Consider the following 26,039-nt stretch of genomic DNA (forward strand, 5'->3'; position numbering starts at 1 on the left):
CTCTAAAAAGCCCCAAGAAAATCAGATGCTATTGCCACGAGGTTTCCCACTCACCCCTGCCAACCTGAGAGTTAGGAAAATCTACAATCTTCTCAGCTGGGCCAACAGAACAGGCCCATGATAGGATAGCAGCCTCAGCACAGGGCTTAATAATGGCCAAATAATATAAACTGGTGTATAGTGACAGCCAGGGAGCAGTAAGACAAAAATGTTAAAATGAAACTCCGGTGTATTGTAAGAGGCTGGTCAATAGGACTAGGCATCGATGGCTGGTTCTCTGACTCCCTGCCTTTGTGTGCAGATCACTCCCCCCCCCCCGCCCCCCTTTGAGTTGCATTTGGCACCACTGAGTTTAGGTGAAGAGAGACTGTGCTCCTTAAAATGGGAAAGCACACACTGTCATAGTTTCCATAATCCGCTCATTCCAAACATGTGAGGGCATCTGCTCATTGCACCGAGGCTGTCTGCGCTCCTGGGGAAAGTGGCTCCACTTTGAACCAGACATTCATATGCAACACGATGAAACCTTCCTTTCAAATAACGAGCCCGCCCAGGGAAAAGAAGGCAGAATGTAAATTCAAAGGAGCTGGGTATTCTGTTGAACCCTCAAATTTTTTTTTTTTTTTTTGGCAAAATGACTCATGGCATTTGGCAAGCTGATGTCTATAAACCATCAAGCAGCCTTTTACTTCTTTGTTTAGCTCGGGAAATCAGACTCCGTGTGGGATCTGAACTGTTTGGCTCAAGAAAATTGCCTGGCTGGGGTCACTTGTTCTCCCAACCTTCCTGTGCTCTAGCTCCCTGCATTTAGAAAGGAAAGGAGTCTCACAGGCACAGGCCGCATTTAGCTTTTTATTTTTAGCACTGTGGTGATACCAAAAACATGGAAGTAAACAGGAGGTTGTCAGGCATATCCAAATAGCAGGAGAAGATTAAATTCATGTCAGGGAGAAACCTAACTGGCCCCTGCAGTAAATAAATTGTTTCCCACAAAGTGCCGTTAAATAGAATATTTATAAGATGTTTGCTTTCTCTGGTGTTTATGGAGATGATGTTCTTGTATCAGGTTAGCTGGTTTAATTCTGGTTGGGCGGCAGGAGCTGTTGTACTGGAATGTTCTGCCGCCCTCTACCGGGGAGAATGCGTCATGGTGGACACCATTTCCAAGAACCTGTAACACCTACATTTCTACAAGAGAACTTGTTTGCTTGTCCGAGGGCTCTAAACTGAAGAAAGAAAAATATTCTGAGGAGTTCAGAGCAAAGCGAGCTTCCTTTTTGACTCCGGCATCAGGTCTACCAGATGTTAATGAGAGATTGATGAGAACTGTATGAAAGCTAGGCCTGATGCATATCCTGCTTTGTTCTTTAAAGTGCAGTCTATGAAAACACACCATGGAAATTCTTTTTCCTTGACTCAAACTAAAGATACTTACTGGGCTGCTATCTTAATAAATTTTTTTAAGAGCTGAACACGCTTGCTGAGCTGGGAACAAAGGCAGATCTCGGTGACAACCCAAAACTGAATTTCATTAAATCTCCTCAGGAACAAATCCAAATTTGCTGTGGTCTTCTTAAAATTATGCCTTCCAAATGTGTGGTAGATTAGCTCCAGCTAGAAGAGAAAGGAAAGCAGTTTCACTTATTTATTTGATTTTAAATCACGCCAGGCTGGCTCCTCTGTTTGTTAAGAAAGTGTCCGACCAGCCAGCAGATGTGAACTTAACCACTACCCTGGATGCAACTTGTGGTATAGATCTTAAGGGCCTTCGTGGGGCTTGTTTTGTATAAACAGAAACTAGGTATTACTGGCTTCGTATACTCAGAAAGACACAGAATAGCATCACAGAGATTTTTCCTTAATATTCAAAGACTATAACAGGCGTTATTTATAAACTCAGTATGCTTTCTTTTTTTTAACCGTCACGTGATTTCCATATGGCAGTATATACATTAAACAAATTTCAGCAAGCTAGTGGGCCTCATTCAGCATCACTATGGTTGTTGATACATCTTGTTGATGTACCTGCCTGGGCTCCTTACCTCATGCACACAGTTGAAGAGTTCCCAATCATAAATTGTCATCTGGTATGCCAAGTCTTTGGAGCTCATCAGTTCAAATGTCCCCACAGTCCCAGCAGTTGGACCTTCCTGTTCTGGCAAGGGGGTCTGTGGATAATCATACAAGACTGTATCGGAACCACAAGAGGCAAGTACTCAGTGCCCAGTGCTTTCAGGAGTTTCTGATGGGAAAGGGTTTTGGAGAAGATTTCAGGAATCTTTGGAAGCTTGGATTTCAATCAGAGGGGGAAAAATGCCTTTGTTCTTTATGGTACTTACTTCCCATCGACCTCCGTAATCACCGTCACCATTATAACCAGTTCACTGGAAAGTGTGGGCCATGGCAAATAAGACTCAGTAAAGGGTGACCTGGGCCTGGGGGTGCCTGGTGGAAAACGTTCTTGGAGACTTTCTCTCCCTATTTCCCACTGAAGCTGCTGCCAAGCGGGGCACTGGCATAGGAGTTCTGGGTATGCCCCACAGCACTGCTTGCTCTCGCTGGTAACTGAGATCAGTCTGCTGTGGCTGTACCTCTTGACTCCATGCCTGGGGTGGTGAGGTGGTGGACAATGCTATGAGCTGAGTCGACAAATGAATGTCCAGTTCCTCTACCACCTGGCAGCTTTGGGTCTTAGACTGATAGTACTTGACCACAGAGTTGGGGGCAAGACATTAGAAGACCAAACCACTTTGGCCAAGATTCAGATTCTTGATCAAAACTTCTCATTTAGCCAGGCGTGGTGCACATGCCTTTAATCCCAGCACTCGGGAGGCAGAGGTAGGAGGATCATGCTCCTTAAAATGTCCCCATAACAAGACTGGGTATCACAACCCGCATTTGCCAACTTCGTTATTATGACCCCAATGTACTGGAGCCAGAGACAGTCAAGAGATGAAGGGATCAGCTCAAGTGTACGTTGACGCAGCAAGGGTTATGTCCTGTCTGCTGCTCTCTGAAGCTCACACTAGCCTTATCTATTCTCTGGCCTGTTGCAAAACCCCATCTCCTAATCTGATACTCAGGAACTTTCTAAAAAGCTATTCTTTGGTCCCTCTATGCAATCCAATCCTGCCAAGCGAGTCTCCCGGTGGCTTCCCTGCGTTCACGTCGCCCTTACCTTCCATCAGCTCAGCACAGACCACCTGTTGGTCTGTGCATCTACTAAAGCTGAGCTTCTTGCTCCAAGAACCTCTTCAAGTCACGCATTCATTCCAAATATGCAATAACTTTCAAAAGGCCCACTCGGGTCCCACACCTATTTAGCTCTGTTCCTGGGAGCCTTGTCTATCCACGCTTCTGTCTCTAGATGTACAGAATGAAGGCCAGCACCTAACGGACTGTGTCCCTGGGTAGCATTGCCCCCGCTGGCCAGGGTTGACTGCTCAACTGTAGACTTGGTTGGACTTCTCATGGGCTGAACTTTCCAATGCACAGCACTGACACCCGGACATTTTATGTCTTGGATGTCGGGACTTCAGGGAACAGTTATAGCATACAGTGGTTGTGTTTTCCAGGTGTGGTGGCACATGCCTTTAATTCCAACACTACTTTTGGAGGCTGAAGTAGGAGGATCACTGTGAGTTCAAGGCCAGCCTGAGACTACATAGTGAATTCAAGGTCAGCCTAGCCTAGACTGAAAAAAAATTTAAAATAGCCAGGTATGGTAGTGTACGCCTTCAATCTCAGCACTGGGGAGGCAGAGGTAGGAGGATCACTGAGAGTTCGAGACTACCCTGAGACTACATAGTGAATTCCAGGTCAGCCTGGGCTAGAGTGAGACCCTACCTCAAAGAAACAAAGTAAATCAATAAATTAACTAATTAAAAAAAGAACACAGGGGTTATGGTGATAATGGATGCTGTATGATAGCCATGTTTCTAACATGATTTCTTTTTCTTTGTGGGTGTTGGGACAGAAACCTAGGGCTTTGCCCATATTAGGCAACTACTGTACCACTGGGCTACATCCTCAACCCTCCGACTTGAATTTTGGCAGCCCATGTAGAGCAAACATCATATTGGCAATTATCATTTTCACTTTTGTTATTTTGTATACATTACATGCAAATATATATACTCCCTATCTTATAGATAGGTATTAATATTTTATATGTACATTTCTGTTGTGTGGCTATCATTCGTTTTACTAAGTAACAGCATCTTAGATCATTTTTCAGAACACAAAAATAATAATAAATAATAAGTGAATCAAATGTAAAGGGTTTTGTTGTTGCTTTTTTGTTTTTGTTTTCGAGGTAGGGTTTCACTCTAGTCCAGGCTGATCTGGAATTCACTTTGTGAATTCTCAGGGTGGCCTCAAACTCACCGAGGAGGTCCCCTTCTCAAATTAGTCTACTGTCCAGAAGGGCTGAGGCAATGCAGATGTCAGGAAAGTCTGATCAGTGTGACACTCCGGTGAAGAGCTAAGTACCCATCTCTCTACGCAGAGGGCAGACAGCAAGGAAGCCAGGCAGTGGTCCCAAGCTCACTTGAAGCCAATGGACAAGCGGTTCATGGAAGCAAATGAGAAGGGTTGCAGCCATGGTCGATCTTTGGTAGAACAGTCAGGGAAGCCTGCAGATTCCAGGTCTTAGTGCTGTGGCTCAGGCCAGACTGTGGCTCCACGGTTTGCTTCTGTGAACACAGCTCTTCGGCCTCTCTGGACAGCAAACTGACCCCCCACTCTATTCCCTGGACCTGCTTTCTCCTTGTGACTGGGACAAGGCTCTCTAGTGCCTTTCTTTGAGGTCTTATGGAGTCTCACAGATGGACAAATTAACTCAATAATTCCTGGGGAGGTTTCAAGATGAAGAAAGAGGAGGGCTGGGGATGGCTCAGTGGGCAAAGCATTTGCCACGCAAGCATGAGGACCTAAGTGTAGCTACCCAGCATCCATGTAAAATGCTGTAATTTTGACACATGCCTGTAATCCCCGCACTGGGGCAGCAGAGACAGGGAATCCCTGAGGCACACTGGCCAGCCAGTCTAGCCACGTGGCTGCAAGAGACTCTGTCCAAAAGAATAAGGTATAGAGTGACCGAGGGACACCCCGACATTGGACTCTGGCCTCCCCACGTGTGAGCACACAGGTGCACCCTCACACACATGCACTCCCACACATGCATAAAAGAAACCTAGAACGTTCTTTTAGTCTCCCTGCACTCCCATTACTGTAATCACAGAGCAACGGGAAGCCCTGTGGGATCTCCACCCTCGTTTAAACAGGCTCACTGGGTCTCTCTCACACTTCCTCCATGATCAGCAAGGATGGCCCCTGTCTGGGGGATTTACATGCTGAATGGGGACCCCCTAGGAAGTTCCTCCTCAGGCCATTCATGATGGATGTCTGTGTGGAAATTTCCTACAGTTGAGGCACAGAAGAGCTTATGTACGATGTGCAAAGCACAGGTATTGAGATGTTCTGCCCCTGTCCAATCCCCACCAGGCATAGAACCCCTTTGGTTCTCCACCTACCTTTTCTCTTTCTTTCTTTCTCTCTCTCTTTCTTTTTTTTTGAGAGATGACAGTTTCTGCTAAGGCTGGGGTATTGTGATGGGAAGAATGGCAGCATTATCCTGCTGCGTTCCAGGGAATCAAGGCATAAGGAGAGCGTGCTAATTGTCAGTGACAAGCTGGTGGTTTAGCATGCTTTGCCTTCGCCTGACATCCCGCTTTCCTGGGCACCCCACCCCCTCTTAGTCTAGCTCTGTGGTGACACTTGTCATACTGGTCCTCTCTGGTTTGCGTGCTGGGTTCCTCAGCACAATGTGAGACCCTGAGGTCTATGGACCAGGGTCCGATTTGTTTCTGAGACCATGCCAGAGCCAGAACCATCCACTGTGGACGTGGCAGGTTCTAAATAACAGTCCAGGACCCCAAGAATGGACAAAAACAGAGCTGAGTTAAACTGTACAGTGGGGCCGTGTTGTAATCTGCTTTGAACTAACATTTGTGCTCAAATAAAATGTCAAGAGAGTAAAGCTCCAAAGTCTATGGCCCTAACCAATAGGATAAATGCTGGAGCTCTCCTAATTTCAGACAACACGATTTAACACCGAAACTTGTCCTCTTCCAGGCTGCTTGACTTTCTCTCTTCCTAACGTGACTGTAATTGTTGTAAGGACAGAGGCTCTGGGACACTTGTCATGCCGGCACTGAGCTAAGCAAACACTTGGTAAGTACGTGTTGATAGATCGGAGGGTTTGGCGCCATTCTGCATTGTAGTCACCTTCTGCAAGACTTCCTAGAAGGACCAATCTCACCGGAATGCCTTAGCACACCGGAGGAGGGGGAGCTACGGAGGTGGGACAGGTAAGTCCAACCCCTCCGAGCGTGGGGAGGGGCCAGGGGACCCCTAGCTCAGAGGTTCATGTCCTGAGTTACTTATTGCAAAGTAAATTCCTTTCCAATAGCCAAGCCTGAAAGAAGATAAGCAAGGGCTAAGATCTTGGAAGGCTGCGTGGCTGTGTGCAAATAAACAGAAACTTTCAAAGTTAGGATCTGCCCTCCCAGGGAGCTGGAGAGAGTCCACACGCCTATCTCTCCACCACATTGCTCAACACAGGCGCCAAGAACCAGCTGGCAAGAGAGCTCTCTGCCCTGTGTGGTAAACACTGTCACGTAACATAGCACCTTTGATGGGATGTCACCGTGGGGCTGGCTTTTTATGGCGTTTTGATTTTTCAGAGAGGGTAGCTTCACTCGTTTATGACCATTCCCCCCCCTCCCCCAGCTCTTGATGTTGGGAGATACTGATTTATAAAGCAGTGAATGCAGATGACTAAGGATATAGGTTGGTTCTTAGAGGCCTGGTGGTTGAGGAGAGGTTGGGATGCTTCGGGCTGGGAGGTCAAGGGCTGAGCAAGGACACTAAGGCCACATTTGTCAAGGTCTTCCATAGTGAAAACAAGGTGGTGTGAGAGGAGCTTTCCTGCTAAGTATGGTGGCAAATATCTGTAAGCCAGGCCCATGGAGACTGAGGCAGGAGGATGGACATCTCTAGGATAGCACAGACTATGTCGTAAGACCTTTTCTCAGAAACAAACAAACAAACAAACAAAAAACATGGTTTTCTCTCAATCTGAGACCAAGATCCCGGTCAGGTAAAATGATCTCTGAAAAATAGCATTTTGGTGTTGTTTTAGTGCTGGGGATGGAACCCAGGGCCTCACACATGCTAGGCAGGCCACACCCCTGGCCTGAGACGCCTGAGTTATCCAGCAAGTCTGATTTGATTCATTCTGAGCTGACTCATATATCACTGAGACGAACATTTTCCCCAGATACTGACACACTTTATCTCTCACCCTTATGTTGTCCTTTCCTTTGGAAGGGAACTCCACGTGACAGACACAGAGAAAATGAGTATATCATGACTCTCAATCGGTCCCATGAACTGGTCACTTCCATGCTTGATTTTCATAGGTTAAGTAAAAGTGAGCATGTCCCGTGTTCACACAAAGTTCTGGGTAGCTGGGAACAAGTGTTTGGAAGACTCAGAGAAGCCTCTGGCCACCAGCATTGCCTGCACAGGCCCAGGGGGGTCTTCCAGGGAAGAGCCCTTCACAGACAGAATGGCTGCTTTGCCACAGTACGTTTCTATGTCACCTGCTCAGCCATCTCATAGTGGCACTTACCCGCCTTCCATCCTGGTCTAAGAATTCTGATTCTGTACGTCGCTATTGAACTTGGGGACATTTCGATGACATGAATTACAGCAGACAGCTCTAAAAGCTGAATTATACCCCAGTAATGGTACAAGTTGGCTAATCTCCACAAAAGACAATCTAAAGCCCAGACCATCTCCAGTGAGCACTGGAGGCTTTCCTGATAGACGACGTTGTGGAGCAAGCCGGGTAGCATTCAAGACATTTTAACATCTGGTTCAGTGTGGCTGGGAAATTAAGCTGCGGACAAGTTTTTCTGATTGAAGATGCTGCTCTGAGGAGGCCGTCCACACCTACCAGTGAATCGAATTGCTCTCGCGGGCAGGCAAACAGGCGTCCATTAATAGTGAGCGTCGTAAATACTGAAACATCATTAGGTTTGAGCACCACCTTTTCTGTGAACATAAAAAGCATGAGATTGCCTATTAACTACATCTGAGATTTGCTGTATTGCCCTAATCACACCAACAAATTGCCAGCTCGGTGAATTACGGGAACCTGCAGCATGACTGCATAAAATACAGGACTGAAGGGACCCACTGAATAAAAAAAGGCACAGCCACACCACTCAGGATGCCATCAGAAATGACCACACTCTGGGACTGGAAATGGCCGAGGGTCAGTTTGCCCAGTTCTGCTCTGCAACTGTGATTACCTGCAAAACCTGCTCAGCTATTTACATGTCAGACTAGGGGTTCAGAAGGCAGCAGTGCCCAGCACCTTGGCTCACTTTTACAAAAGTTAGGGGCTTTCAGAGATCCCAATATGATTTCAGTTGCTAAATGTGTTATTTTCCCACTTATTTCCCAGATTGGAGGGTAATAGAATCCACTAGATTAAGCTCTTTCTTTCTTTCTTTCTTTCTTTCTTTCTTTCTTTCTTTCTTTCTTTCTTTCTTTCTCTCTTTGTATTTTTTTGTTTATTTTTACTTATTTGAGAATGACAGAGAGAGAGAGAGAGAGAGAGAGAGAGAGAGAGAGAGAGAGAGAGAAAGAGGCAGAAAGAGAGAGAGAATGGGCACGCCAGGGCCTCCAGCCACTGCAAACTGAACTCCAGACGCGTGCGCCCCCTTGTGCATCTGGCTAACGTGGGTCCTGGAGAATCGAGCCTTGAACCGGGGTCCTCAGGCTTCACAGGCAAGCGCTTAACCGCTAAGCCATCTCTCCAGCCCTCTTTGTATTTATTTTATGAGAGAGAGAGAATTGGTGCAACAGGGCCTCCAGCCACTGCAATTGAACTCCAGATGTGTGCGCCATCTTGTGTGCATGTGCTACCTTGCATGCTTGCATCACCCTGTGAATCTGGCTTATGTGGGATCTGGAGAGTCAAACATGAGTCCTTAGGCTTTGCAGGCAAGCGCCTTAACCATCAAGCCAACTCTTTAGCCTTTAAACCTCTTACTTTATTTTAAAAATTGTCCATTTAATAAATATTCGTTTAGTATTTAATACATGCCAGACACATGATGAAGCAATAGTACTGGAAAATAAAAATCCCACCCCAAAAGAGCTTTCAACATACAGAGAGGTACAGACACTTTCAACGTTGCCCCCCGGGGAGTGAGAAATGATAAGGACACAGGGAAGGAGTCTAGGGAATATGTATTGTGGGGGGGAGGATTTAGAGAAGACCTCAAGGAAAGGACCGAGTGAGGCTTCTGTGACACACTGCCATTTGGCTCCAAAGCTAAAGGACTGGGATATCTGTAGGGAGAATGTGACAAACGGAGTACAGACGACAGGGATCCTGGGTCTGGTGCCACTGGGACAGAAATGGAAAGAGAGATCCTGAGAATCCATCATGCATTGCAAAATCCTGTATTAGTGGAGTCACCTGTCTTCATTCAGGGCAGACAGGAGTTCTAGAATGGCTGTGAACTCATCACTGGGGAATCAACCTTGCCTCCGCTTCCTATAGCCTCTCACTACACCAGGGGTGACCATCCCCTGGCCCCTGTCCAGCACGGGGTACAGATATTCATTCATTGTGTGCCTTCTCTTAGCACCTCAGGGAGCTAGCTTTGTCTGACTAACCTGTCCTGTCACAAGCACACACCGAGGGGCCAGAACATATAGGATCATGGACAAAGGACATCTCAAGAAAGTATCATCACGGAATACAAAATAAATAGTCGTGCTACGGGACAGAAATACTTCTTGTATTCTTAAAAAGCTGGAATCCTGTCCTCTCTTCTGGTTAAGGGAGGGATTGTCATCAGCTGACAAGAATAAGCCTCCAACTACCCTGAACTTCAGGCTTGTAGAAACCTAGAGCCTTTAGCTTGTCAGCCAGGTGCACATGTTTCTCCAGGCTCAGAGGTCCTGGGCGACTTTTATGGTTTGGACTGAAAGAATTCCAGGCTGACATCCATGCCAGAGTTTGAAGTCCTAGCTGACTTACAGCAAAGCACTTCCCCACACTCTGCTTTAGAGTGGGGCCCGGCCATGAGGTGGGGAGTGTTAAACACTTCTCAGCCCACCTCTTCCCATGATATTTCTTTTTTTTTTTTTTAAATCATTTATTTATTTATTTGAGAGCGACAGACACAGAGAGAAAGACAGATAGAGGGAGAGAGAGAGAATGGGCACGCCAGGGCTTCCAGCCTCTGCAAACGAACTCCAGACGCGTGCGCCCCCCTTGTGCATCTGGCTAACGTGGGACCTGGGGAACCGAGCCTCGAACCGGGGTCCTTAGGCTTCACAGGCAAGCGCTTAACCGCTAAGCCATCTCTCCAGCCCTCCCGTGATATGTCTATCATTCCTGGAATCTCACACATCCTGTCACTCTTGGCTCATGCTGGCCATTCTAACTCCTTGCGTGGTTTCTGTTAAGACGAGAAGGCTCATTTTTCAAAACCCCCAAGCGCTAGTTTTATAAACCTTACCTCCACCAGAGCTCATCTTGACGATGATGAGACCTTCTCCGGAGCCCAGTTTGTCGGCCACCGCGCTGATGACCTCCTTCACGGAGGCGGCCACAGGTACCCGGATGGTGGTATAGGTGTGGTCCATGCAGTAAACCTTAAACAAAACTGCGCAGAGACAGTTGGCAGTGTGGGAAAGTGGTTTGGGAAGTTCCCAAGCAGACCATAAGCTGGACACAGAAGTGAGACGTTCTCCCAAATTTGCATGATCTTGCCTTTCTTACTGACATGTCTACTTGCACATGTCTGCCACCTCCTAAACCTGCTTTCCTTAGAATGGGGCCAAGAATAGGAGGAGCACACATGGCTTCCATCCCCAATTAAAAACAAACAAACAAACAAAACAACAAAAAAACAGACACTTGTGAAGAGCCCTTAACTAAGGTCATGGAAAAAAAAAGTGAGACATATAGTTAGGTCAAGGTTAACCCTTCTCCCCAGCCTTTCTTGTTCACAATATAGGAGAAGCCCTATTATAGGTGGATTACTACTAGATTACCATTCCCTGGCATAGCAGTGGAGTGGAAATTAACCCTTGGTAACCAGGCTGCTTCTACCTGAGGCCATTAGCAGGCGCTGACAACCCTGCTCACTTAGCTGGGCCACACAGCTCAGCTGGTGTTGGCTCAGAAGAGTGGTAAATGGCACCCCCAGGCTCAACTCTACACCTTCAAATATGTCAAGCAGTTGTAGTTACTTAATTCTTGTTTTTTTAAAAAAATATTTTTATTTATTTAGTTGACAGAGACAAAGAGGGAGAGAGAGAGAGAATGGACATGCCAGGGCCTCCAGATGTTGCAAACGAACTCCAGATGCATGCCCCACCTTGCGCATCTGGCTAACGTGGGTTCTAGGGAATTGAACCTGGGTCCTTTGGCTTTGCAGGCAAACGCCTTCATCGCTAAGCCTTCCCTCCAGCCCGATTCTTAGGTTTTGAGGCATTCCTGAATTATAAGATGCATTTGTGGCTTGAAGTGAAAATGTAACTTATCACTATGAATCTATGATTCACTGGAGATATTCTGGGCAGCCAAATGACAAACATCAACCTGTTCATCTTGACTGCTAAGAAGGCTGTGGTCAGGGCTTGTGTGTGTGTGTGTGTGTGTGTGTGGGTGTGTGTGTGTGTGTGTGTGTGTTGGGGGGAGGGGGAAGAGTAGGTGGGGAGCAGGAGCCATACTCTGCAGGTGGCCCTGGAGTCCCACCTTTTCTTGAGTGTCCACAGAGCACGACCAGCGGCTTTCCCGCTACCTTGACAACTACCTTCCTGCTACCTTGACAACTAGGATTCACCTTTCCTTCAAGGAAAGGTGCTGGGAGCGAGAGACAGAGTCAAGGAAGTGTGGGAAGGCTGTTCTGCTCTGTCTGGACAGAAGACTCCAAGAAGGTCATCAGAATACACAGAGGAAAAGCTTTTTCTCTGGGTTCAAGGCGATGGTTTCCCGGGGAAGGATTTTAAACTCATTATCAATATTCTACACAAGAGGATTCTCACCCTCATCAGAGCCGCGGATTGGCTGGCGCTTCTGGGCCCTGTCATCACTTGTGTTGAACTGCTGCAAAAGCACCTTGTGCTGTAAAGACAATCATCACAGCAAGTGACATAAGGGGGGACTGATTAACACGCACTAGCAACTTAGAGAAGATGCGTCATGTATGCCATCAGAACCAAGAAATGCAGCAAAGATGTGTTGCGTGTACAGGAAAGACATCAATTCTACACATTGCAAGGCTCATGTTTCTGGAGAATTCTATTTCTATAGAGTACAGACAGTGTGAGCTCCTTACCTTCTTCTGCGGAGCTTTTGCATCGTCTGAGCTACGAGAAGCAGAGGAAGCACGGTTTAATACGACTGTGACTTTAGATTGTTTCATTTGTATAGAACTTTAATCCTCCATTAGACAATGAAATCACAGAATCCTTTTGGACAGCAATGTTAGCCTCCCTCATTTTAACACTGAGAGACCAAAGCATAGGGAGGCAGCTCTGATCACGGGCAGATCCTATCCCGATTTCAGGCTTTCAAAGTCTATCTTACAGGGGTTTTTCCTCCCCAGTATTGAATCTATGGTTCATTTCAGCATGGAAAACAACCTCCCATTTTCACTGATCAGATGTGAATATTTTCAACCAATAGCTCTAGCAGCAGAAAGTGAACTTTGCATCTAATTATTGCTCTCAAATGTTCTTGAACGTTTTATCGCTGGGTTCTCTGCTTTGAACCTAAGGCGCCCATGCACACAGAGCTGAACTTTCCAAAGGCCAGGCTCCCTCTTGGCAACCCTCCAATACAAAAGGCAGCTGAATATATTTAGGTCTTATATGCTCCTTTGACTTACTGCTGCCTGTGACTTGGGCCCACTGCACAGATCAGAACACCATGTGGCAAGTGAAAGATAAGCTCTAATTTTGTTTTTTGTAGACAAAGGACTTTTGGGAAGGTATTTTTTTTTCTTTTTTTCTTTTTCTTTTGCTCTAGTCTAGGCTAACCTGGAATTGACTGTAGTTTCAGGGTGGCCTTGAACTCATGGCGATCCTTCTACCTCTGCCTCCCAAGTGCTAGGCTTAAAGGCCTGAGCTTATGGAAGGTGTTCTGATGGTGAGGAAGGCACTTACTTGGTGAGAGCACACCCCAAAGCCAAGCCCTTCCTTACATTTGCTTGACAATCTTCTCCAATTCTGGCAGTTGCTCCTTGAAGGCAGCAATCATTCGGGCATCATCTGATACAGACACATAAAACTCCTGTAATTGGCAAAGGTCACAGGATTTTAACAAGAACTGCAAGGTGTGCACATCAAGAGCAATCGAGACATAATCTACATCATGTAGCTTCAACCTTAAGTAGCATCCCCAGACTATGGTTTCATGACTGAAGAGAAAGAGAAGAGGAAGGGGAGGAGGAAGAGAAGAAGAAAGGAGGGAGGAGAATATTAACATACATTACTTGCAAAATTGCAGATGAGAAAAGGTTTTGGAAATAAATAGTGGTGATGAAATGACTGTCAGTTACAGACTTAAAATGGCTAAAATAATAAATTTTGCATTAGGTATATTTTACCACAACAAAATGAACAATCAATAAACTTCAAGTGAATTATTTACAAGATAGTTCTTTGAAATTTAATGTCTTGGAATAGGTCGACCATTTAATAATCTATTCTTTAAAAGCACTTTGTTTGACCTCAATTTTTTTTTCTGGAAAATTGTATTATTAATTTTAATGTCATTTTAGCATTTGTTATTTATCTATTGTTTACCACCGGTGTGGTTACTTGGTCGTAGGCATGGTCTTCAACACAGTGCTGACTGGGTTGTACTGGGTTTGTGCCCACAGCCCAGTACTCTGTTGATGCCCTGGGAGTGGAGCTGACCATTCAGCACCAGCTATGCCATGTTTCTCAGGCCCAGTGACCTCTGCAATAGCCCATGACGACCTGCACAATGCCCTGTGTTCAACAGGGAAGGGGCCTCCATATTTCTCATATTTTCAAAATATATTACTCCACAACCTTAAGGGTCTCCCATGGTCCACCTTTTTACCTGCCTAGCACAAAATAACACCAGTAAAAAGGAGGGAAGGAGAGAACAATCTATTTTAGAGCAAAGAGACTATGACATCTGAATCAGAAGCCATATTGCCTTCCACCTGCCCAGGTCTTTACTGAGGACAAAGTGAGAACAGTTGTCCCATTCCAATGGGCTCTCACAACCTGCCATCAATTGAAGTCTGAAAATATTAAATAGAAAATTCCAAAAATAGACAGTTCTTCAGCTTTAAATACTATCCGTATAGGATGTTGTTATAATTGCTGCATTTTATTTATTTGAGAGAGAGAAAGAGGCAGAGAGAAAGAGAGAATGGGCATGCCAGGGCCTCTAGCCACTGCAAATGAACTCCAGGCACATGTGCCCCCTTGTGCATCTGACTTATGTGGGTCCTAGGGAATTGAACCAGGGTCCTCACGCTTAGCAGGCAAATGCCTTAGTGCTAAGCCATTTCTCTAGCCCATAATTGCCGTATTTTATTATCAATTATTGTTGAGCATCTTTTACTGTGCCTGGTTGATAAAATGAACTTTATCCTATGTAGACATGTGTAAAAATAATGAGTAGGTATAGAATTCAATAATATTTGCTGTTCAGGCTTCCACTGGAGGTCTTAGAACCCATCTCCCTTGGATGAGTGGCAGGACGGAGGGAGAAGACTAATTAATTTGTAGTGAAAAGTCCAAGGCAATGCTGTACTGAGGGGCTATGGTCACAGGAAGGCAAAGGGGAATTGAGCTAGAAGGGATGTTTACCAGGTAAGTGATGTCCCTTTAGACTACCTATAAGTCAGTCTTACTTACTGTCTTGGCAATTCCTCATTAAAGTGACCTGCTTCAGACCACTCAACTATACTTGCCATTTGTTTTAGTGATCCTGCTTCTAAGAAAGTAATCAAAGACAGACCTATTTGCACAGAAACATTCACTGCACACTTATGCTAAGAAGGAAAGAATGGAAAATAGTGTGACTATTCAACAATATAAGCACGTATAAGTATATCTGTGGCATAGGTTCTGACAGACCATCAGAAATGTTTATTGTAAAGAACGTACTGACACAGAAAACCTTTCTATAGCTAGGTTGAAAAATCAACCTGCAAAATGATGGGAACTGATATGATTAATAACTATGTAAAACATATAAAGAAATAAAGAGTGGAGGATAATATCTCACAATGCTGCCACTGACTGAGTTAGAGTGACAGAATAACAGATGTTGTTTTTCTTTTCTTGTATTCCTTTTGATGAATTAATGTGTGTTCACCACGTCTAGAACTGGCAATTACAGTGTCTCTAGAAAGTTTTCTGTGCATCTTATTGTGAGACAAAGGGATGCTCTTGGAAGGGATGACCCCCCTCCCACACACACACACATACCTCTAGGAAAGCCATGGCCACGTCATCCTCTTGCAGGAGGTCTCCATATGTGGCGGCCCACTGCAGCACCAGGCGGATGACTCGTCTCTTATTGTTGAGGGTGTAATCCATTCTCTCCTGTTCCGTACCTTGGGAAGGCTGTGCGTGATAAGTGCCAAGGAGTCAAGGAAGACGTGGAACTAGTCTCAACTTATTTTGCTGTGCTGTTTGCAAAGGCAAAGCGTGAAAGACCCCAGCTTCGGACTGATGGGATGCCTCTGCTAGGTCCTCAAGGAAAGCCCCTAATAATAACGTGTCTGTAGCACATGCATACAAACTCCCACTGCATCTTGCTGGCATGGACCTACTTGCCCAAGTAGACTAGTGCACAGGCTGCATGTGGACTTCTGTACTGACAAAGATTCCTGTGGCTTCTGGCTCCAGCTCTCATTCTCTGCCTGCCATCACTGTGTCCTTCACCTCTCAGGGTGGCAATGTCATCTACTGATGCTTGCCTCTAGGCACCCTGGCACCTTGTGTTGGGTCCCATCATTTTGTCTACATTTCTACAGTCCCCTTCTTCACATGCATTACAGAATGGGAATCCCGCTCTGCCAGGACCATAGCTGATACAGCATGTGGATGGGAAACAAGGATGGAGGGAGATCAACCCCAAGTTATGAAGAGGGAAGCTCTTGCTGGATCAGTTTTCTAGTGAGACCTTCAGCTCCTCTTCACACCATACTTTCTCTTGCCTAGAACCATAACCCATTTCACTGCCAGTTTGTGTTCTTGCGGCTATCTTCATTATAAGCTCATTGAGTCTTTGTTCTGTACAATGCCTGGCACTGCACCTCTTATCTAGAAATTTTATTGATTCATTAGTAGAACTCAATCCTTAGTTGAATGAGTGCGCACCATGTGCCGAAAGAAAGAAAGGTCTTGTGCACCATAAAATTCTACTCCCTAAAAGGCAGACCAAATGGCTGAACCTTCAACAGGCTCTTAGAGGGAATACCTGAGCCATAAGACACTGGAGAGGGTATGATGAAGACCAACCTTAATCTTCTACAGCTTCCCTCCCTCCCTCCCCCCCTCTCTTTCTCTCTCTTCTCTCTAATTCTTGTATATTAGTTATCTTTTTCTTCCTTTTCTTAGTGGGCACTGACCTGTAACTCCCAGAACCAGCATGTGGCTATCATCCACAATGAGATTTTGATCAGAGAGACCTACAAGGTTTCCTAAAAGAAAGACAGATTTCTGTCTGAGTACTTGATGACCCATCAAAGGTTAGTGCTAAGACCCTATTGCTGAAGGCACTGTATGTGGTCGTAAAATGGAATGGCATGGCTGGAAGCTGGAAGAGAGTCAGTCCCCAGACAGTCTGTGCGTCTAGTGCCAGAAGGTGCTACATGGGCGACTGGGGGAAATGACCAATATCTGTTCAAGCAACTCATGGTCTAACCTACTTAGCAACAAATAACCTGTTGTGATGCCCACACAAGTGCAATAGTGGCACACAGCCATGGTGGGGAACCAACTGCTCTTGATTTGCCTTGCTAATCCCCTCAGTGGTATGAGATCCATAGCTGGAGCTGGGAAACAAGTCAGAATCATATCCGAACATAAGCCTGCTCTCCATTATCAAACTACCATTAATTGTGGGCTACAAGAGGGTCTACACCTATTAAATTCTCTATAAAAAAGACGTAAGGGTTATCTCATTTGTCCTGGAGCTAACTTACTCTCCATTGGAGAATCTGCTTCTCTTTTTCAGATAGATGTAGATCCTAAGGAGACAGCCACCCCATCATACCTCAAAAGGGCCCCATCTGAAACTAAGAAAAATTGGTGAAACAAGCAAGGGTGCTGTTTTCCTGGTGAACCGGATACCAGCACAAGGGTGAAGGAGATCAACACAGAGAAAAATCAACTCCTACTAAATCAGAGAGCCAGAGACCCAGAGGCTCCCAATACCTCATCACTGAAGCAGACCAAAAATGAACCCAACATGGCTCAGGGAAATTCTGTGGAAGGAATGTCAGAGCCACATGTTGGGTCATGATATGCAGAGACATTTATCCTACCCATAACTGAGGGCTAACTAACTCCACAATGCATGACCCATATACCTCAACAAGGAAGGGCCAATGGGAGGGGGTAAGTCATGGATGAGCTTAATAATGGTACCAAACTGACTGTATTTGCTGAATACAAAACTAATTAATAAAAAAATAAAAAAAGCAAGAAAGGTCTTGCTCACAGTGGACACTCTTGAGGGTAAGAGTGCTGTGGGCCACCAAGAAGGAATTTAGATTACACATACATTTTCCCCCAGTGATTTATGGTAGCTCATATGATAGACACCTATTTCATAAAACAACTTAGTGTTTATAACTTACAAAGTACCTCAGTGAAGCTCTGTTTTATAGTCATGTGATAAAACTGTCATTTCTTTTCTACAAGTGAGCAAACTGACACCATAGGCCATGGTAACCTAGTTAAAGTACAGTTGGTTTTGGGTCCAAGATTCTTGATTTTTACTAGTCCCCCCCCGCTCCCATTGCACAACATTTCTGAGCCTCAAGTGTGCTACAAGACCAGCCATGTCTTAGCTCACTACCATGACTTAAAAGGCACTATAGAAACTGCCTTGTGGCAGTGCTGTGTTTGATAGCTAAACCACTAAAAGGCCTTTTCTAAAAGGACTATAAATAATCATGATCAAGGTAAATTACAGAACCTTAAAGCAAAGGTTTACTGCATGTAAATGGGTTGCAAAATGGCTTTCATAAATTGAGCACGGGATTCATAAAAAAGAAAATTGCTCAACCCGTATTGCTACAATTCTCTCTGAGCTTATAATAAAAAAAAGGAAGAAAGATCACTTTATGTGAAAATTATTTCTTTTCTGATTAACCCTTTGGTCTCTTGCTTCTATGTATGCATAACTCCATTTTTCTTTTCAAAGAATTGCAACGTGGGCTATAACATTTTATGACCATTTCTTATGCAGGTAGCAAGCATTGTCAGGGACACAGTGTGTTGAGTGACTGGTACAGCCTAGAGTTGGAGGATCTGGGCTTTCATCCTTTTGCTACCAACGTGATTTTGGGTGAGCCACTTGGCAGCCATAGGCTTCCATTTGGTCACCTGTGGAATGAGGAGGTGAGATGAGACATTTCCAGATTCTCTTTCAGCTATCATATTTAATAATACTACAGTAAGGATGACCAGGCAGCACTAACTAACGTAATGAAAATAAGTTACCTTTCCATGTCGCTCTCTAAGGTTCTCTTAGGTTCTGGGTATGTGTGGTGTTGTGGTTTCGCTATAGCATCTCCCACCAAAACTCATGCTGGAGTTTTAATTCCTCAGTGCAACAATACTAGAAGGTGGGGTCTTTAAGAGGGATTAATGTCTTGATCGAAAGACTGTAATAGTTCTCTTGGAAATGGACTGGCTCTTGCTGGAGTAGGCTGTTAAAGAGCGCGTTGTTCACTCCCTCTTTCTGCACATGTCCACTTGTTCTTCTGTTGGTCCTACCACACATGGAGCAGGATGGATGAGACCCGCCCTCACCAGACACAGATGAAATGTGCCTACCTGATCTTGGACTTCCAGCCTCCAGAAGTGTAGGTTAAATAAACCTTTAAAAAGTAAATTAGGCCTGGAGAGATGGCTTAGCAGTTAAGGCGCTTGCTTGCGAAGCTTAAGGACCCATGTTCTACTCTCCAGATCCCTTGTAAGCCAGATGCACAAAGGTGAGGCAAGCGCAAGGACACACATGCCCACTAGGCGGTGCATGCATCTGGAATTCCATTGCAGTGGCTGAAGCCCTGGGGTGCCAATTCTCTTTCTTTCGCTCTCTCTCTCAAAATAAATAAATAAATACTTAAAAAATAAATTTCCCAGTGTCTAGTGTTCTAGTACAGAAACAGAAAATAGTCTAAGACGTGTGTAAATTTGGCTTATCACTTTGGCAGGTTATTTTCTCTTTTCATTTCCATGGTACAGGAATCAATAGGAGAAAAGTAAGAATGGCTAAGGCAGAGACATTTGGGAACACCAACCTTGATAAGCAGAAGGCAATGAAGCTATGGAATTTGAAGAGAATGAGCTTGAAAGCCCCAACCAGGTCGGGCTCTGAGCTTTCTCCCTATACCAGCTGTCCTAAATATGATGATGCCTGTTGGCCACATCCACATTCCTTACCCTCACCTCTCACTCTACGCTTCTTCCCTCTTGCTACTTCCTTTTTTTCTTTTCTTTTCCCTTTTTAGAGATAATGATAATGTCTATAAAAGACATTTTTTCTAGTGGCCAGATACCGTGAAATGTGCAAATATAATTTTTGACCACATCATTAAATTTAAAAGAATATCATACTGTGTGTGAACTTGCTGTATGCAGCCTTAAGATAGTCCACTGCATTTGTAGCATAGCCTTTAATTCACATGCATGACACAAAGGTAGTGGAAGTTTCTATTGAGTGGGAGCCATTTGCCTAAATTTAGGAAAATCTCCTCAAAAGAGGAAATGGTTGTACTGATGTTTTTATTAATTTATTTATTTACAGGCAGAGAGAGAGAGAGAGAGAGAGAGATAAGAGACAGAGAGAGAATGGGCATGCCAGGGCCTCTAGCTCCTGCAAATGAATATCAGGTGCATGCACCACTTTGTGCATCTGGCTTTACATGGGTACGGGGGAATCAAACTCAGGTTGTTAGGTTTTGCAGGCAAGTGCCTTAACCACTGAGCATCTCTCCAGCTCTGTGCTGATGTTTTGTTTTGTTTTTAATTTTTTAATTTTTATTTATGAGCGACAGAGAGAGAAAGAGGCAGATAGAGGGAGAGAGAATGGGTGCACCAGGGCCTCTAGCCACTGCAAACGAACTCCAGATGAGTGCGCCCCCTTTGTGCATCTGGCTTACATGGGTCCTGGGGAATCGAGCCTCAAACCGGCGTCCTTAGACTTCATAGACAAGTGCTTAACCGCTAAGCCATCTCTCCAGCCCTGTGCTGATGTTTTTAGGAGGCAAATGTACTTCAAACACATTAATAAATTATTCAAAAGCCCCCCAAAATGTTTTTATAAGTATGTGGGCAAAGAGATAATTCAGACTGGTTCAGCAGTGACTTTGAGTAAGGCAGTACCAGGTGCCAGGGACACAGTGGGCAGAGCTCCTGTCTTTTGAAATAAGCTGGGGAAGGGGATTTTTTTCCTAGTAGTATGAAGCCAAAGTGGGTAGAAAAACCAAAGTGGCATCAAGTGGGTATAATTCTTATTTTCCAGGCTTCTTTCGCTTGGCCTGAGGAAGCAGTGCTAATGCTTATATGTTGGCCACAGCAACGTCAGTAGCACACCTGTGGCTAATCTAGAGCGTCATATGGTAGATATTTAAACCTGCATTGTCTCTAGATCGCAGGCAAATATTTTTCTTGCCCCAAATCTACAATATATGATAGAAAACATAGTTGACAAATTAATATGATAATGCTTCAAATGTGTGTAGAGCTTCGCAGTTTGTACTGATCTTCAACATGAGAATGTTGTTGTCATGGACACATAACGCTCCCTACATTAGAAGGAAGTATTTACAGATGGACTCTGTCCCGGGTGTTCAGTGGGCTCATATATCAAGACAGGGCTCTTCTGCATCCAAACTGTGGCAATAGAGCCTCGACTTTAGTACCTAGATTTATAAAATAACTTAAAAATGTTGCATTTGAGCAGCAAAATTTCTTTTTTCTTTTTATAAGTTTTTAGAAATTTTTAAATATTTTATTTCTAGTTATTTCAGAGGGAAAGAAGGAAAGAGAGAGAGAGGGAGAGAGAGAGAGAGAGAGAGAGAGAGAGAGAATGGACACACCAGGGCATCCAGCCACTGCAAATGAACTCCAGATGCATGTGCCCCTTGTGCATCTGGCTTACGTAGGGTCCTGGGGAATTGAACCTGGGTCCTTTGGCTTTGCAGGCAAGTGCCTTAACCACTAAGCCACCTCTCCAGCCTAGGAAGCCAAATTTCTAATATGAGAAAGATCCTCCTTGTGTGTGTGTGTACACACACTGGAATTCAAGTTTCCTAGGGTCAACTTGATTCAGGGCCGAGTAACCCTGCAGCCTCTTTGCAGGCAGGACTGAAGAAAGCCAGCGCCGGGAGAGGGTTCCTTACTTTCGTCATGAAAGCTAAGGATGTTTTTCCCCTTTGGGTAAAAGAACTGATTTATTTCACAGCCTCGCCTTTTCCCTAACAAATGTTTATTCACTAAGCTAAGGTGGGATACTGCTATTTTTATAGCTGACTCCCCACCTGTGCTCAAAGCTTCTACCCCTCTCCAGGCGGCATCCTGAACTGTCTGGAATTGTATCCTTGAGGGGCAGAGAAGAAGTGGTGGGTAGGTCTGTAGCTGAGTGGTTCTAGGAGTTTCTGTTGATTCTCACAACCATCTACTTGGGCTTTTAGAAGATCCAGGGTAGAAGGCTTGTAATAGAATCTAGTCGTATCAACTGAATAGACATTTTAAATACAATTAAGTTGGTATTTTATGTGAAATTGCATTTTAAAGACTATAATAGCTTAAGTAACTAAACTCATCACTGACACACTGAGCTGACTTCAGATGAGTCAGGAAAGCACCACATCTGGGATTTTAGAGCTGTTGATAGTATTTCATTCAACTCTATCAAAGAAACCAGGGCAAGAAAAGGTTCAGTGATTTTGTAAAATTGATCAATGTGACTCTTGGGATTAGAATTCACGTTCTCATACTTCCTTCCCCCAAAGTCTTCTTTTTGACCTGTTAACATTGTTGTGTTTCGTCTAATATATTAGTTCTTTATTTAAGCACATGTTATGCAATCGATTCGGGAGATTTAGAAATCCATCAGAGATGGATAAAAATGCCAAAAACCAATTCTGAAAGCAGACAAAGCCCATGCAGAAACTGGAAGGGTGGGCATTGCTGCCCGATGGTGACAGTAGCTGGCTGTCTGTGACAGTAGGCACCCGCTCTCATTGCTGTCAGTGAGCAAGGCAGCCGCTCACCGTGATTGTGACCGTTATCACTGCCTCCGGGTCCAGCCTGAGCATTCTCTTCTAACAAGGGTTTCTCCCCCTCAGGCGGACTGAGCCAGCATGCCCAAGATCAGTGGCTCTGCATTGTCCATCTAAGGACTGGGCGCTTGAACCAAAGTGACCCTTCAAATGTCCTTGGACTGACCACCCTAATTCAACCACAGAATTTAGAATGCTACGCAGAACACGTTTCTCACTCCCCCACCAAAGAAACACTTCAAAACTATCCCAGCCCTTTAAGACTTTAATCTACATGACCTGAAATCTTACTTTGTAAAGACGTAAGTACAGATCATGGACCTATAAAAATACGTTCATAGAGCTCAATGCCACTAGGTACAGGGATCCTCCAAAAGATCAAAAGATCAGGGACATCTTTCAGACAGAACTCTTCATCACTGGGTATTTAGTCAGCTGCATGCTAAGCTGGCAGAGTACTGCCACGTTCCAGCGGGCCTCCTCCTTTGGCAACATGAGGGCAGGCTGGGTTTGTGCTCGGTGCAGTACCTGAACTGAGAACAGAAGAGGCGAAGGCCGCAGTACAGGCTGCAGAGTTCTTATCCTGCCACCAGCAGGCTTAATATTCCATTGAGTCATTTTCTTCATGCCGGTTCTGCCGTTCAAACACTGTAATTATTTCATATATTTTTACCTAGTTATTATCTTACTCACCACAGGCACCTGTAATTTTTCTGTATTTTTTTTAACTGCTCATTTACTTATTCTTAATTCAGCTAATAATGGTTCCATGTATTAAAATTATCACAGGGAAAGTAAGTGAAAACCTCCTAGGATGTAGAGGCAGCAGATTCATTACAGCCTACAACAGGGAATAAAATATTATGTATACTTTTTGCAGTAAGTACATGCTAATTATGCAGCTATTTATAAAACACTTATCAACATTCAAACTGATACTCTTCAATGTTGTTGTTTTGAAAACCCTGCTTTGCATACAAGATCTCTGCTTGCAGCTGAAAACAAACTTTGGGGGTCATCTGCCCACTGGGGAGACAAAGCTTTTGTGTAGTCCTTAACCGATGCCATATTCCTCTCATGATGGTACGATAATCATGGCAGTATTTAATTGGATATTCAGGGTTTATGATGTACTTTCACACACATAACCTCATTTGATCTCCACAACAACCTGGAGAGGGGATAGGGCAGGGATAATTACCCCTATTATACAGAGGGGTCTCACAGAGGTTGAACATAATTGCCCAGTGAAGCTGTTTGTAAGGTGCAGGTCTTAAACATGATCTCCTGGCTTCAGAGCTTTTATTTTCTTCTTTTTTAAATTTTATTTTATATATAACATGTCATGTTCCATTATCCCATTGTCCCCAACTTTCATTACCCTGGGGGCCCTTCCTGGTGGGGTTATGGTCATCTCTGTGGGGTCCTGAAGGCCTCAGACAGTCCCTATGGGGCAGGGTGTATGAAACTGAGCCTCAGGGTTTTCCTACCCACTGAACTTCAGAACTTCTGAATCTCCCTCTATAACCTGGGCCCTCTTTGCTTTCTGCCTTTGGGGAGCGTTCCTACGCCCTGACCACTGGCCACTAGGGCTGTCCTTCTTCTGAAGGCAAATTCAAGGTCTGGAATGCAAGTTCTGCAACTAGACTCCCTAGGTTCTTGTTGGTAAGTCCATTGTCTGCTTAGGGCCTTGTTTTCCTTCTCAGTGGGCTTCGCAGTATCATAGGTAAAGATGCAGTGGGGGGGCTGGAGAGATGGCTTAGCGGTTAAGCGCTTGCCTGTGAAGCCTAAGGACCCTGGTTCGAGGCTCGGTTCCCCAGGTCCCACGTTAGCCAGATGCACAAGGGGGCGCACGCGTCTGGAGTTCGTTTGCAGAGGCTGGAAGCCCTGGTGCGCCCATTCTCTCTCTCTCCCTCCATCTGTCTTTCTCTCTATGTCTGTCGCTCTCAAATAAATAAATAAAAAATGAACAAAAAAAATAAATTAAAGATGCAGTGGGCACATGAGGAGCTCTACCGGCCATACGTGAATTACCAGGTAAACCTCAGCTGTGAGACTTCTTTCCCGACCCACCTCTGACAGTATTTCCAGTTGGCAGGTTTTAAATTTTGCAACATTCGGTATTTCTGAGTTCAACTCTGGGACACGATTCAGACCAACAGTGTTGGCTCTTATGTTTATACACAGCTATTAACTCAAGATCCCAGAGGCGTCTTTATCACCACTGATTTCTTTATGTATTTCATTTTTTTACTCAGATTTTTTTTTGCCCTGCCAATGTTCAGAATTAGCTGTGGTTTTAGAAGTCCCTAGCTCATTGTACTCTCCTTTTAAGTCTCAAACTAGAGGCTTCTAATTAGTTACAGCTGAGCAGTTAGGACCTGACCTGATGCAACACTGCCTGGGTTCAGATTTTCTTCTAATATTAGCCATGTAATTTAGAGCACATTAGTTGGCTGCTTAAGCTCACTTCCCTTATTGTAAGACATTGGCTTAAGAGTTCACAATTTACAGTGTTTCTGTGAGAAAGTATATATGAAATAATTTGGAGTTTATCTACCAAGATTTTTTTTTTCCCCAAGGAAGACATCAAGTTCATATCATCAAATCACAATTTCCTTTCTGAAGACACTCAAATTGCATGTCTGCAGAGGGAAATTGTTCTCATGGTGATATACAGACAAGCACCTTTTAGAATTAAATGGGGCTATAAAGGTAAAATTTGGCTTCAACCAAATTTAGTTGAAGATTGTTGTTTTGGCAATCTCAGGAATATACCTAAAAGTCAGCTTCATCCAAAGAATGTGAACGATTCAGGAAAAACAGATTTTTAAAAACAGTTCAGCAAGAGGGGGTGGGATATGAGCATGGGCATGCCAGGGCCTCCTGCCACTGCAAACAAATTCCAGACGCATGTACTACTTTGTGCATCTGGCTTTACACGAGCACTGAGAAATTGAACCCAGGCCACCAGACTCTGCAAGCAAGTGGCTTTAACCACTGAGCAATCTCTCCAACCCAGGAAAAACAAAGTTTGATATGTATTCCTCTTTGAGAACCCAAGCCAACTTTTAAAGACAATTATCACCAGGTCAATCACAGAGCTATCAATGATGGAGACCCTGTCTCCTCAGAAAGGGAAGCTGTTAGTTTGTTTCTGTATAGAGTCAAAATACATAAAGGCAGTTTTAGCTAGAACTTAGTGCCAAATTCATATTCCATTTCTTCTTTTTAATTCAGGAAATGAAATAAATTACTTTCATGTCAAAAGCATAAAATTTGTGCTGATACTCAGCCAAAGAAAATTAGTATGCTAATAGAAAATATTCAACCAAAATTACTGCTGTATTTAAATTTCTATACATTTAAATATAAACCATTTATCACTTAGGGTCCTTTTAACTTCAGTATGAAACTGTCCTACAT

The 26,039-nt window shown here is 44.4% G+C and overlaps 1 protein-coding gene across 6 annotated transcripts in view; it reads right to left on the reverse strand.

Moving 5' to 3' along the window:
• Positions 1-26,039, reverse strand: part of Rapgef4 (Rap guanine nucleotide exchange factor 4) — a 336,159-nt gene that overhangs the window by 24,778 nt on the left and 285,342 nt on the right. For all 6 annotated transcript variants that reach the window (XM_045147499.1, XM_045147498.1, XM_004660336.2 and 3 more), the window contains 8 exons: positions 15,577-15,727; positions 13,305-13,393; positions 12,438-12,468; positions 12,145-12,223; positions 10,611-10,757; positions 8,024-8,121; positions 2,043-2,168; positions 1,436-1,614 (listed from right to left, as the gene is read on the reverse strand). In XM_045147499.1, the coding sequence (XP_045003434.1) occupies positions 1,436-1,614; positions 2,043-2,168; positions 8,024-8,121; positions 10,611-10,757; positions 12,145-12,223; positions 12,438-12,468; positions 13,305-13,393; positions 15,577-15,727 (900 nt within the window). The remainder of the gene's footprint in view (positions 1-1,435; positions 1,615-2,042; positions 2,169-8,023; positions 8,122-10,610; positions 10,758-12,144; positions 12,224-12,437; positions 12,469-13,304; positions 13,394-15,576; positions 15,728-26,039) is intronic.

This window comes from Jaculus jaculus, chromosome 4 (assembly GCF_020740685.1).
Source record: "Jaculus jaculus isolate mJacJac1 chromosome 4, mJacJac1.mat.Y.cur, whole genome shotgun sequence".
Taxonomy (NCBI): Eukaryota; Metazoa; Chordata; class Mammalia; order Rodentia; family Dipodidae; genus Jaculus; species Jaculus jaculus.